At 48.1% G+C, this 12,008-nt stretch overlaps 1 protein-coding gene across 1 annotated transcript in view; it reads left to right on the top strand.

Moving 5' to 3' along the window:
- ATP10A (ATPase phospholipid transporting 10A (putative)) overlaps positions 1–12,008 on the top strand; it is a 180,544-nt gene that overhangs the window by 131,757 nt on the left and 36,779 nt on the right. The window contains exons 6-9 of the mRNA XM_052659931.1: positions 445–575; positions 2,117–2,369; positions 9,244–9,461; positions 10,815–11,009. Coding sequence (XP_052515891.1) covers positions 445–575; positions 2,117–2,369; positions 9,244–9,461; positions 10,815–11,009 — 797 coding nt within the window. The remainder of the gene's footprint in view (positions 1–444; positions 576–2,116; positions 2,370–9,243; positions 9,462–10,814; positions 11,010–12,008) is intronic.

The raw sequence follows: 12,008 nt of genomic DNA, 5'->3' as shown, positions 1-12,008 counted from the left end.
CCAGGGATGGTGGAGCCTGGTGGGCTGCCGTCTATGAGGTCGCACAGAGTTGGACACAACTGAAGCGACTTAGCAGCAGCAGCAGCAGCAGCAGCAGCAGCAGTAGCAGTGTGTTGCAAGACACATGTTAGGAAACTCATCTCTGGGGTTCCTCACTGGCAGCTGCCCGCACACACCCAGTTCCCGCGTCGTGACCATGTGCTGTTCGGTGCCAGCGACAGGGAAGGTCCAGGGCAGAGTCCCAGTCCCAGGGCCTGCCTTCCAGCACTCTGATCATGGTGCCAACAGTACCATGGTCTTTGCTTTCTTAGGTGGCCAGTTGGGTGGACAAAGCCCACTGTGCTTGTGTTGAGTGACAGTCTTAAAGTATTGCTGTGATTTGGACTAGCACTACTGTTATTTCTCTATTGGGTGGATGACGTTTCTCTTTGAATTTTGCTACAGGACATGGACTGTGGGTGCAGCGCTATCAAGAGAAGAAATCATTATTTGATGTCCCTGAGTCTGATGGCACCTCTTTATCCCCAGTCCCAGCTGCAGTTTACTCGTTTTTGACAATGATAATAGTTTTGCAGGTAACAATACTAAGTTCCGTATGCCAGTTGCTTTAGCTTTCTGGTGAGAACTTCAAGTCACCGCAGTCTTCTAAGAACTTCCTACAGATTCTGCATCTGGGTGGAGCACAGATTGACCTGATGAATGTGTTGTCTTTTGTGTTCCACCTGACTTATCTAAAGGACCTTTCCTGGGGTGCTTTTCAAGTTAAAGTTCTCCTTTACTGTTCTTAAGATTCTTAGGTTCTGAGGGGTTGGTTTTTTGATCAGTGTTTTTTTTCACTCAATTACTTCTTTGAAAAGCCCACGTTTTATTTTAGTATAATTTTAAGATCAACGGACTAGTTACAAAAAATAGTACAGAGAGTTCTCACATGCCCCTCACCAAATGTGTCCTAATGTGAGTGTATTACATTTCCATGGTACACGGTCAAAACTGAGAAACCAGCTTTAAGACTGCCACAAACAAGATTCCAGACATTATTTAGCTTCTACTAGTCTTTCCACTGATGTGCTTTTTCTTTTCCAGGAGTTGTTTCAGGATATTACATTGCAGTTTGCAGCACTGGTTATTATTGTTTTTGTTATCATTAGTTCCCCCTGCCTCCCAAACAAGTCCTCATCATTAACTGAGAAACTATGGCCCACAGGCCTGTGGGAGTGGCAGGGACAGGGAGCATCTCTGCCACCCTCCTTAGGGAGAAAGAGTGAGCAGAAGGTTTAGCCTTTGCTTAAGGTGGGCTCTACTATCTTTTTTACATGTGCTTCACACAACGGGCAATACTCTTATTTAACTTTCCAAATTAGTCTCCTTTTATGAATGCAAATTTTGTTCTAGCCTTGAGTTAGTACTGTAGTAGGCGTTGCATTTACATATGCTTAAGTTACCCAAAGAACCCAGTTAGTCGGGATGTGATAGTCTGAACCCGTAAGTATCAGCATAATACGGTTACTCCACAAATAAAGACAAAATTGAACGTTGATTTTATGAAGGTTATTCTTGAATTGTCAAAGCATAACTGTGACTGTTCTTCTCAAAGCCTCTTGCCTCTGCTCTGTATTGTACAAGATCACAGAGACTGTCCTCCGGTACAGAACCCGCCTCTGAAAAGACTGTCTCTCCTGAACGGTGGGGTGTGTCTGCGGCACGGGCAGCTCCTGCCATCGGGAGCCCCGGCTCAGCCTGGGTGTGAGGTGACTTTGCTTTTGAGGACTCTGACTGTGCCATGTGTTTTGTTTCTCTCTCTCCTTCCCTAGCTTCTCTCACGTGCAACTTAGTAATATGAAAATGCTTGCTTCTATACAAGCCCTGGTTTCCATGCTTCCAGACATGATAGTGGATTTCCTCTCTGTGGCACCATAGGCTGCCCTAGTTTAAACTCTTTGCCAATACTCTAATAGTCTAACAATACTGACTCTAAGCCAGCCTGTTTAAGCTCTGAAAGGTACAGTATAGTCCCTACTTACTTGCAGTTATAGTTATTTGTCATTTAAATTGAAAACGAAATCCCCAGCTTGCAGGTCCTCACTGTCATTCATTCTGTGTGCTTTGTGTCTCCTAGGTTTTGATCCCTATTTCCTTGTACGTTTCTATCGAAATTGTTAAAGTATGCCAAGTGTACTTCATTAACCAGGATATAGAACTATACGACGAGGAAACAGACTCGCAGCTGCAGTGCCGAGCTCTGAACATCACGGAAGACCTAGGGCAGATACAGTATATCTTCTCAGATAAAACGGGCACTTTAACTGAGAATAAGATGGTTTTCCGAAGATGCACTGTGTCTGGCATAGAATATTCTCATGATGCAAATGGTGAGTCTGGGGACAGAGCTTCCGTCTGGGCAGGACCAGAGAGCTATCAGAGCTGCATGCCTGTGTGCTTGTGTGTGTGTGTATACACAAACAGCTTCAGAGATTGATTATTTTGCGGGGAGAATAAAACAGAAAGGCTGTCAAAGCAACTCTGGACCATCATCTACAGAAACGCCCTCTCTTCAGTGCTGATGACACCATGCTCCCTTGCACTGTCTGGTGTGGTGGGCATCTGCTTAAACATTCATTTTCTGCCAGACAAGCAGAACCAAGGAGGGAAATTTCGAGGAACTCACGTCAGAGGCATTCAGTCTCTCTCATACCAAGAGGCAAAGAGATGTTTCCTTTGCCACCTGTCGATTTCCTTATTATCAGCTGGAAATGCTCAGCAGGGTATTGGGCAGTCTATGCTGTGTTCTTTCCAATGAAATACAATGTCCCAGAGAGAAGTGTCACCTCTCTTTGGAATTTGGGCAATCAGTTCCTCCTCCCACCTGCTTTTTCTTCCTTGGTTGCCTCCCTCCATCCCCTCTGAATGCACAAGGGAGTCATCTGCTTCCTATGTCAAGGAGTGACTGCAGCCCGCCACCCATCTGAATCAGGAGAGGGTCCCCATACCACAGAAGTGTCTCTGGGGCCATCATGTCTCCCAGAGAGGGGGCACCTGCTCTGCAAGCAGTAATCCCCTTGTGTCTGAAATGGCATCTCAGAACATCAAAGAAACCCTGCCACAGAAGCAGAAGCATATACAGAACAAGGGAACAACATGGAGGCATAGGAAGCTGTTCTCTAGGGACATTTGGTGGGAAAGATCTGTTGGAAGCATGGATTTTTGTGACTTTTATAACATCAAGAATTATCATGATATTCATCATATTCTCCATGTTAAAATGAATCACATAACAGAAGGCATAGCTCAGTTCAGTCACTCAGTTGTGTCTGACTCTTTGCAACCCCATGGACTGCAGCACACAAGGTTTCCCTGTCCATCACCAACTCCCGGAGTTTATTCAAACTCACGTCCATAGATTCAGTGATGCCATCCAACCACCTCATCCTTTGTCATCCCCTTCTCCTCCAGCCTTCAATCTTTCCCAGGATGGGGTTTTGTTTTTTTCAAATGAGTAAGTTCGCATCAGGTAGCCAAAGTACTGGAGTTTCAGCTTCACCAACAGTCCTTCCAGTGAATATGCAGGACTGATTTCCTTTACTGTGGACTGGTTGGATCTCCCTGCAGTCCAAGGGACTCTTAAGAGTCTTCTCCAACACCACAGTTCAAAAGCATCAGTTCTTCAGCCCTCAGCTTTCTTTATATTCCAACTCTCACATCCATACATGACCACTGGAAAAACAATAACCTTGACTAGATGGACCTTTGTTGGCAAAGTAATCTCTCTGCTTGTTAATATGCTGTTTAGCTTGGTTATAGCTTTTCTTCCAAGAAGCAAGCATCTTTTAATTTCATGACTGCAGTCACTATCTGCAGTGATTTTGGAGCCCAAGAAAATACAGTCTCTCACCATTTCCATTGTTTCCCCATCTATTTGCCATGAAGTGATGGGACTGGGTGCCATGATCTTAGTTTTCTGAATGTTGAGTTTTAAGCCAACTTTTTCACTCTCCTCTTTCATCAATAAAGAGGCTGTTGAGTTCTTCTTCACTTTCTGCCATAAGGGTGGTGTCAACTGCATATCTAAGGTAAATGATATTTCTCCTGGAAATCTTGATTCCAGCTTGTGCTTCATCTAGCCTAGCATTTCGCATGTTGTATTCTGCATATAAGTTAAATAAGCTGGGTGACAACATACAGCCTTGACATACTCCTTTCCCGATTTGGGAACATTGCATTGTTCCATGTCCTGTTCTAACTGTTGCGTCTTGACCTGCATACAGATTTCTCAGGAGGCAGGTCAGGTGATCTGGTATTCCCCTCTCTTTCAGAATTTTCCGCAGTTCGTTGTGATCCACACGGTCAAAGGCTTTGGTGTGGTCAATGAAGCAAAAGTAGATGTTTTTCTGGAACTCTCTTGCTTTTTCGATGGTCCAGCAGATGTTAGCAATTTGATCTCTGGTTCCTCTACCTTTTCTAAATCCAACTTGAACATCTGGAAGCTCACAGTTCATGTACTGTTGAAACCTGGCTTGGAGAATTTTGAGCATTACTTTGCTAGCATGTGAGATGACTGCAATTGTGTGGTCGTTTGAGCATTCCTTGGCATTAGCTTTGTTTGGGATTGGAATGAAAACTGACCTTTTCCAGTCCTGTGGCCACTGCTGAGTTTTCCAAATTTGCTGGCATAGTGAGTGCAGCACTTTCACAGCAACATCTTTTAGGATTTGAAATAGCTCAACTGGAATTCCATCACCTCCACTACCTTTGTTAGTGATGCTTCCTAAGGTCCACCTGACTTCGCATTCCAGAATGTCTGGCTCTAGGTGAGTGATCACACTAGCGTGATTATCTGGGTCATGAAGATCTTTTTTGTACAGTTCTTCCGTGTACTCTTGCCACCTCTTCTTAATATCTTCTGCTTCTGTTAGGTCCGTACCATTTCTGTCCTTTATTGAGCCCATCTTGGCATGAAATGTTCCCTTGGTATCTCTAATTGTCTTGAAGAGATCTCTAGTCTTTCCCATTCTATTGTTTTCCTCTATTTCTTTGCATTTGTCTCTGAGGAAGGCTTTCTTATTTCTCCTTGCTATTCTTTGGAACTCTGCTTTCAAATGGGTATATCTTTCCTTTTGTCCTTTGCCTTTAGCTTCTCTTCTTTTCTCGGCTATTTGTAATGCCTCATCAGACAACCATTTTGCCTTTTTGCATTTCTTTTTCTTGGAGATGGTCTTGATCACTGCCTCCTGTACAATGTCACAAACCTCTTTCTATAGTTCTTCAGGCACTCTGTCTTTCATATCTCATACGTTGAATATATTTGTCACTTTCACTGTAAGGAATTTGATTTAGGTCATACCTGAATGGTCTAGTGGTTTTCCCTACTTTCTTCAATTTAAGTCTGACTTTGGCAATAAAGAGTTCATGATCTGAGCCACAGTCAGCTCCTGGTCTTGTTTTTCCTGACTGTGTAGAGCTTTTCCATCTTTGTCTGCAAAGAATATAATCAATCTGATTTTGGTATTGACCATCTGGTCGTATCCATGTATAGAGTTGTCTCTTGTGTTGTTGAAAAAGGGTGTTCTCTTGGCAAAACTCTGTTAACCTTTGGCCAGCTTCATTTTGTATTCCAAGGCCAAATTTGCCTGTTACTCCAGGTAGTTCTTGACTTCCTACTTTTGCATTCCAGTTGCCTGTAATGAAGAGGACTTTTTGGGGGAATGTTAGTTCTAGGACATCTTGTAGGTCTTCTAAGAACCTTTCAACTTCAGCTTCTTCAGTATTACTGGTCAGGGCATAAACTTGGATTGCTGTGATATTGAATGTTTTGCCTTGGAAACGAGCAGAGATGATTCTGTCATTTTTGAGATTACATCCACCTATTGCATTTCAGACTCATCTGTTGACTATGATGGCTACTCAATTTCTTCTAAGGGATTCCTGCCCACAGTAGTAGATATAATGGTCCTCTGAATTAAATTCACCCATTCCAGTCCATTTTAGTTCACTGATTCCTTAAATGTCAATGTTCACTCTTGCCATCTCCTGTTTGACCACTTCCAATTTACCTTGATTCATGGACCTAACATTCTAGGTTCCTATGCAGTATTGTTCTTTACAGCATCAGACTTTACTTCCATCACCAGTCACATCTACAAGTGGGTGTTGTTTTCACTTTGGCTCCATCTCTTCATTCTTTCTGGAGTTAGTTCTCCACTCTTCTCCAGTAGCAAACCGGGCACCTGCCCACATGAGGAGTTCATCTTTCAGTGTCACATCTTTTTGCCTTTCAGACTGTTCATGGGGTTCTCAAGGTAAGAATACTGAAGTGGTTTGCATTCTCCTCTCCAGTGGACCACATTTTGCCAGAACTCTTCACCATGACCTGTCCATCTTGGGTGACCGTACTGGTCTGGCTCATAGGTTTCTTGAGCTAGACAAGGCTGAGGTCCATATGATCAGTTTGGTTTGTTTTCTGCAATTGTCGTTTTAATTCTGTCTGCCCTCTAATGGGAGAAGGCAATGGCACCCACTCCAGTACTCTTGCCTGGAAAATCCCATGAACGGAGGAGCCTGGGAGCCTGCAGTCCATGGGGTTGCAAAGAGTCAGACACGACTGAGCGACTTCTTTCACTTTTCGGTTTCCTGCACTGGAGAAGGAAATGGCAACCCACTCCAGTGTTCTTGCCTGGAGAATCCCAGAGATGGTGGAGCCTGGTGGGCTGCCATCTCTGGGGTTGCACAGGGTTGGACACGACTGAAGCGACTCAGTAGCAGCAGCAGCAGCAGCAGCAGCCCTCTAATGGGTAAGGATAAGAGGCTTATGGAAGTTTATAGAAGGCATAGGAACATATCCAATTTGTTTAATGTTTTATTTGCCACTCAGTAATAAATGGTCAGGAACAGTGTCCCATCCACCCACCTGCCTCTTTCTCTGACTTGTTCCTTCCTGGTCTCCTCGGACTTGTGCAGAACAGCTTAAAGTCCTAAAAGCAGAACTCAGCCTGGTTGTGAAGGACTCAGAGGACCAGGTCTAAAGTCAGCCATTAAACTGGAACTGGGGCTCTGTGGGCAGAATTCCACGCAAGATTACAGAAGGATTTTGAGAGTTGTCAGATACTTACCATGAAACCAGAGTGGTCCATCACCCCAGAAGACACAGGAAAGCATTTCCAGGGAAGGTAAAAACAGCCAGGTGTATCTGAAGTGTGTGTTAAAGAAGAGCAATGATCAGTGACCCCTATGGCCAAGGTCTTCCTTAGTGGGTGCTGCCATGGTCTAACAGATCAGTAAAATGAATTCAGGTCAGTTTGGCTCTGAGCAGTGAGCCCAGCTCACATGCACTTGAACTGGCCACACAGACCATAGGCGTATCCCTCTCTACCTCGTATCCTGGTGACAGTGCAGGACGAGGGTCAAGTGTTAGCTGTCTCTTGTCCCCATCTTCCCTAAGGACCTTGAGGGCCTCACCAAAGCCACTGCTGCCCATTCACACAACACAGACATCAGCGGTGGCCTGAGGGACGGCCGCTCTCAGGCTAATATCTACTACTGCTGTGGGAGTGTGGGCAGGCCGGTGTGCCCCGGGAGGCTGACACCACACTCGTAGTGTCCAAGCCCAGGAACTGGACAGGCCCGGTCCTGGCTTTGCCCTTCCCTGCCACCCTCTCAGCACCACACCACCAGGTGGCCGGGGTGTGGACTCAGAGGCAGTGTGTGCTGGAGTCTTTTCCTGGGATTAGGAGCTCCTGAAGTGGAATCCTGGGGTTGGCATTTACACAGCCAGGCGGCCATGGGCAGGTGACTTCCCTTTCCTTCAGTCAGTTCAGTTGCTCAGTCGTATCCAACTGTTTGTGACCCCATGGACTGCAGCACACCAGGCCTCCCTGTCCATCACCAGCTCCTGGAGCTTATTCAAACTCATGTCCATCTATTGGCTGATGCCATCCAACCATCTCACCTGTTGTCCCCTTCTCCTCCCGCCTTCAATCTTTCCTAGCATCACAGTCTTTTCCAGTGAGTCAGCGCTTTGCATCAGGTGGCCCAAGTATTGGAGCCTCAGCTTCAGCATGAGTCCTTCCAATGAGTATTCAGGACTAGTTTCCTTTAGGATAAACTGGTTGGATCCCTTTCGAGGAAGATGCTGAGTTCAGGGCCTGGCCCGCATGACAGCCCATGCCCTGGCAAGCCCAGATGGGGGCGCCTCTCTCAGCTCCTCGCACAAGTCACCCCCAGCTGCCACCCAGCACCAGGCCTGCTCTGGAGGCCCTTAGTACTTGCTTGTGTTGGTCTCTGTGGTGGTCTCCTGCTGCCCATGCATGATGGAAGATGCAGAGCTAACTAGGTAAAGCTGAGAAGGCGTGTTGAGAGCCCGTGTTAGCAAGCAGCGGCGCGGTGCACTGCTTTCTAATTCACAGCAGTCCTGGCAGCTTCAGGGACTCTTGCTCCCCGGCGCCCCCTAGGGCTCAAGCACAGCATCACGGTCACCGGCCTCAGCGGAGCGCTGCGCGTTTGGGGGAGCTCAGAGGGCATTTGTCCCCCGCTGCTCAGGGGGCATTCGTCCCCGCTGAACGAGCCCAGGAGGGTGTGAGCCTTCCCAGTGGGAAGTGCGCATCCTCATGGGGTGAGTGTGGCACCCACTCCCCACCCGACCCTGAGCAGGGAGCCTCCTCAGGAGAGCACCCTCAGCATAGCCCCAGAATTGCTATTTCTGCTTGACTGCAAAGCAGACACTCAAGGTATGATCTGTCCTGGCTGTCCCAGTGAGCAGGTATCCCAGTGGTCTCGGGATGAAGGTCCAAGCCTGGAGCCCAGCTCCTCTGTGGGCCTTCCAGCCCTCCTGCCCACCCACCCCATTCCCACTGGGGCTCTGCTGAACAGAGGGGCCGTGTGTGGCTCCATCCACATCTGACTTTCTGTGGGATGGGACGGCCTCTGTGCCATCATGGATGGGACGTGAGTTTTGCAACCTGTGGGCCTGGGCAACATCCTCACCCCTCATCCTGTGACCTTAACGAGCCGAGACTCTCTTCTCATCTGTGGAGTTGAGTTGAGAATGTAAGCCCTGTGGGTTCACTGAAGGTACATGTAAATGAGAATGGCCCTCGTCCCTCAGTGGAAACCCCTGTCAAACGTGGTCTCACCGTCAGAGAGAAGAGGGAGAGGGCCTTGGGACACCCAGCGTGTGCCTCGTTGGAACCCAAATCCCTCAGTTTCACGCCTGGCCTCCCCACGACATGTGACTTGGTGTCCCTCTCTCCACAGCCCAGCGTCTGGCCAGGTACCAGGAGGCAGACTCAGAGGAAGAGGAGGTGGTTCCTAGGGGGGGCTCGCTGCCCCCACGAGGGGCTGCTGGGGGCCACCCGAGCACCCGAGCCGCCCACCAGAGCCAGAGCAGCAGGGCGCACCGGCGCGTGGGCAGCCGCGCGGAGGCCCGGCGCGTCAGCATGCTCACCGAGCTCACGGCCTTCAGCAGCCCCATGGTGAGTCCTCCTGCCCTCCCGTGACCGCCCCTCGTCACCGAAGGCACCTGCCCTTGCGTGTGGGGCTTCCTCTGTTCAGTCAGGGAGTGTTTTTCTGGCTAGGGTCTTCTCCCCACTCCACGGAATGAGGCACTGACACAGCCGCCTTCTCAGGCTGGGAGCTGCGAGTGACCAGTAGGATGGGGCATGCACAGGAAGTCCGTCCTGCCCTGCGCGACGAACACAACAGCAGGGCAAGATGACCGCTCTGAAAAACCCAAGTTCAAGGAACAGAGCCTGAATTAGATGAGCCCAAACCCGTCCCTTGCCTTGTCAGCCACCCAAACATTTATGGACCATTCTCTGGTAGGGAAATTTCCAGAAGTGCATGAGTGACAACCTCTGAAAGATCCTTTCAGTGAGGGAGAATCTGTTCTGCTCATGTATGGTGGCCTTATTCTTTTATGTTCTTAGAAATCTGTACAGAAGGTGCCATAGAGGTCACCTAGACTCATGGTCACCTGTTGGTGGGTTTGCATGTGGTATGTGACAGGGAGCTCTCAACCCAGGCAGCAGGGAGACTATGCTGGAAATCTCTCCCAGCCTTTCCTGATACCAGTTTTGGAGTCAGTACAAGTGAGAAATATTTGAAATGTTCCCAAAAAGTCAGACACGACTTGGCACCTAAACAACAACTCTGACCTAGGTAGTTACTGATTTAGTGAAGAATCTCTGTGCATAGAAGCTTATCAGTATGTCATTTACATCAATAAAACAGTGAAGAAATATACCTAGTGATAAAGGAATGGTCAAATAAATTATGTCTGTTTTGAAGCTGTTTGTTGAAAAGTACGTTTTCAAAAGGCTGTTAAAGGCCTGGTAAAGTTGAGGCGATATAATGTTTTTGTAGAAATGGAAACTGCCATTTACATATAAAGTATTTTTTTTTAAACGTAAATGGATAGAAAAAAAGACAAAGGAAAAGCAGAGAAGCATGTTTTTCAAAAAGTATATATTACTATGAGGTGGTGTAATAGAGACCTGCTACATTTTCCCTATGATTCTCTTATTTCTCCAAATCTTTCTGAATAAGATATGTTACTTTGTAATATATATTCTTGGAGGTGTTATTTTATAAACTGAACATATACACCTTCTTATATATAAAAATATATGCATTTCATTTATAGACTGTATATTCTTATACAATTAAGATGATATATAATTTGTTATTATAAAGTGACAGGTATGTGTGAGGTGCAGGTCTCTTGACAGCTTCTGATAGAATCGAAGTGCCCTAAATAGTCAAGCACCAAAGGAGCAGTGGGCCTGTCCCTGGATCAGACTGACCCCTGGCCTCTGTGTCCTCCTCAGGAGAAGGACGTAACACCCGACCCGAAGCTGCTGGAGAAGGTGCGCGAGTGCGGCAGGTGCCTGGCGTCTGCGAGGCACCAGGAGCATCCGCTGGACTACCTCTCGCCTGAGCTGTCTGACATTTTCGACTTCTTCATTGCGCTCACCATCTGCAATACAGTGGTGGTCACATCCCCGGATCAGCCACGACAAAAGGCAAGTTCTGGAGCTTCCGTCCTGGAAGCTGATAGAGGCCTGGGCCTGGATGCGGTGTCTGTCTTCCTGAGAGGGAGCCTGGGTCACTGTGCACCACTCTCAGCTTTCAGGGGTACACTGAGGGCTTCAGACGGGGCCCACCAGCCCCGCAGTTCTGTGGGGACATCCCCAGACTGTGGTGGGCGGACGCCAGGATTGTGGTCAAGAGGGAGAGGATGGCCAGCCAGAGACGGCTACCGAGCCTGGGGTGAGATGGGCACAGTGTCCAGACGGGGCTTGAGGCAGCGGGGCTGGGAGCTAGCCGCCTCCGTGCTGACCAGAGTCTCAGCACGCAGAGGACAGGCTGGGGCCCAGGGAGGAGCTGCCTGGACTTGCCCCATCACTGTAAGCCAGTCCCCTCCTGTGTCTCAGACTCCCCTTCTGGGGTGTGGGGGCGATGGTGGGATTTAGGGAAAGGTCTCAGAGTAGGGTTTGGCACACAGGTAATATCCGTGATGCTAATAAAGGTTGTTAAAACAGCGGCATTCAGAAAGTGGTTGAGAATCAGTGGCAAGTTACTTAAGGTGGGGGAAACATAACAACACCCAAGTTGGGTTTTGTTTGGGTTAACATCAAGATTTTCTCCAAAGAGAGGAGCATTTCATGTGTGAAAGGTGCCTCTTTAAGCCAAGCACTCCTCCAGGAGGGAGGGTGCACCTAAGCATGGCTGAGCGTGTACAGCAAAACAACTCTAAGTGGACACACGTGAAGGTTCTTGGGCGTGATGCACACCGTAGGCCTGTCCCCTGACGTTGCCCCGACTCTCCCAGGCCCCTTCCTCAGTGCAGCCCTGCCAGCAGGTTCTGCTGGTGAAGCTGCTGGGGGGTGACGAAGGGAGAATAGGGACCTCTTGTTTCTCTGTGGCGGCGGCAGCATGTTTGTCAGCAGTGGGACCCCTCCAGGCTTTTCTCACACCTCACTCACCTGGGGAAGCCCCAGGGGCCCAGTAGGTCTCAAGCA

Source organism: Budorcas taxicolor, chromosome 21 (assembly GCF_023091745.1).
Source record: "Budorcas taxicolor isolate Tak-1 chromosome 21, Takin1.1, whole genome shotgun sequence".
Taxonomy (NCBI): domain Eukaryota; kingdom Metazoa; phylum Chordata; class Mammalia; order Artiodactyla; family Bovidae; genus Budorcas; species Budorcas taxicolor.
This window is presented reverse-complemented; position numbering and strand designations above follow the sequence as displayed.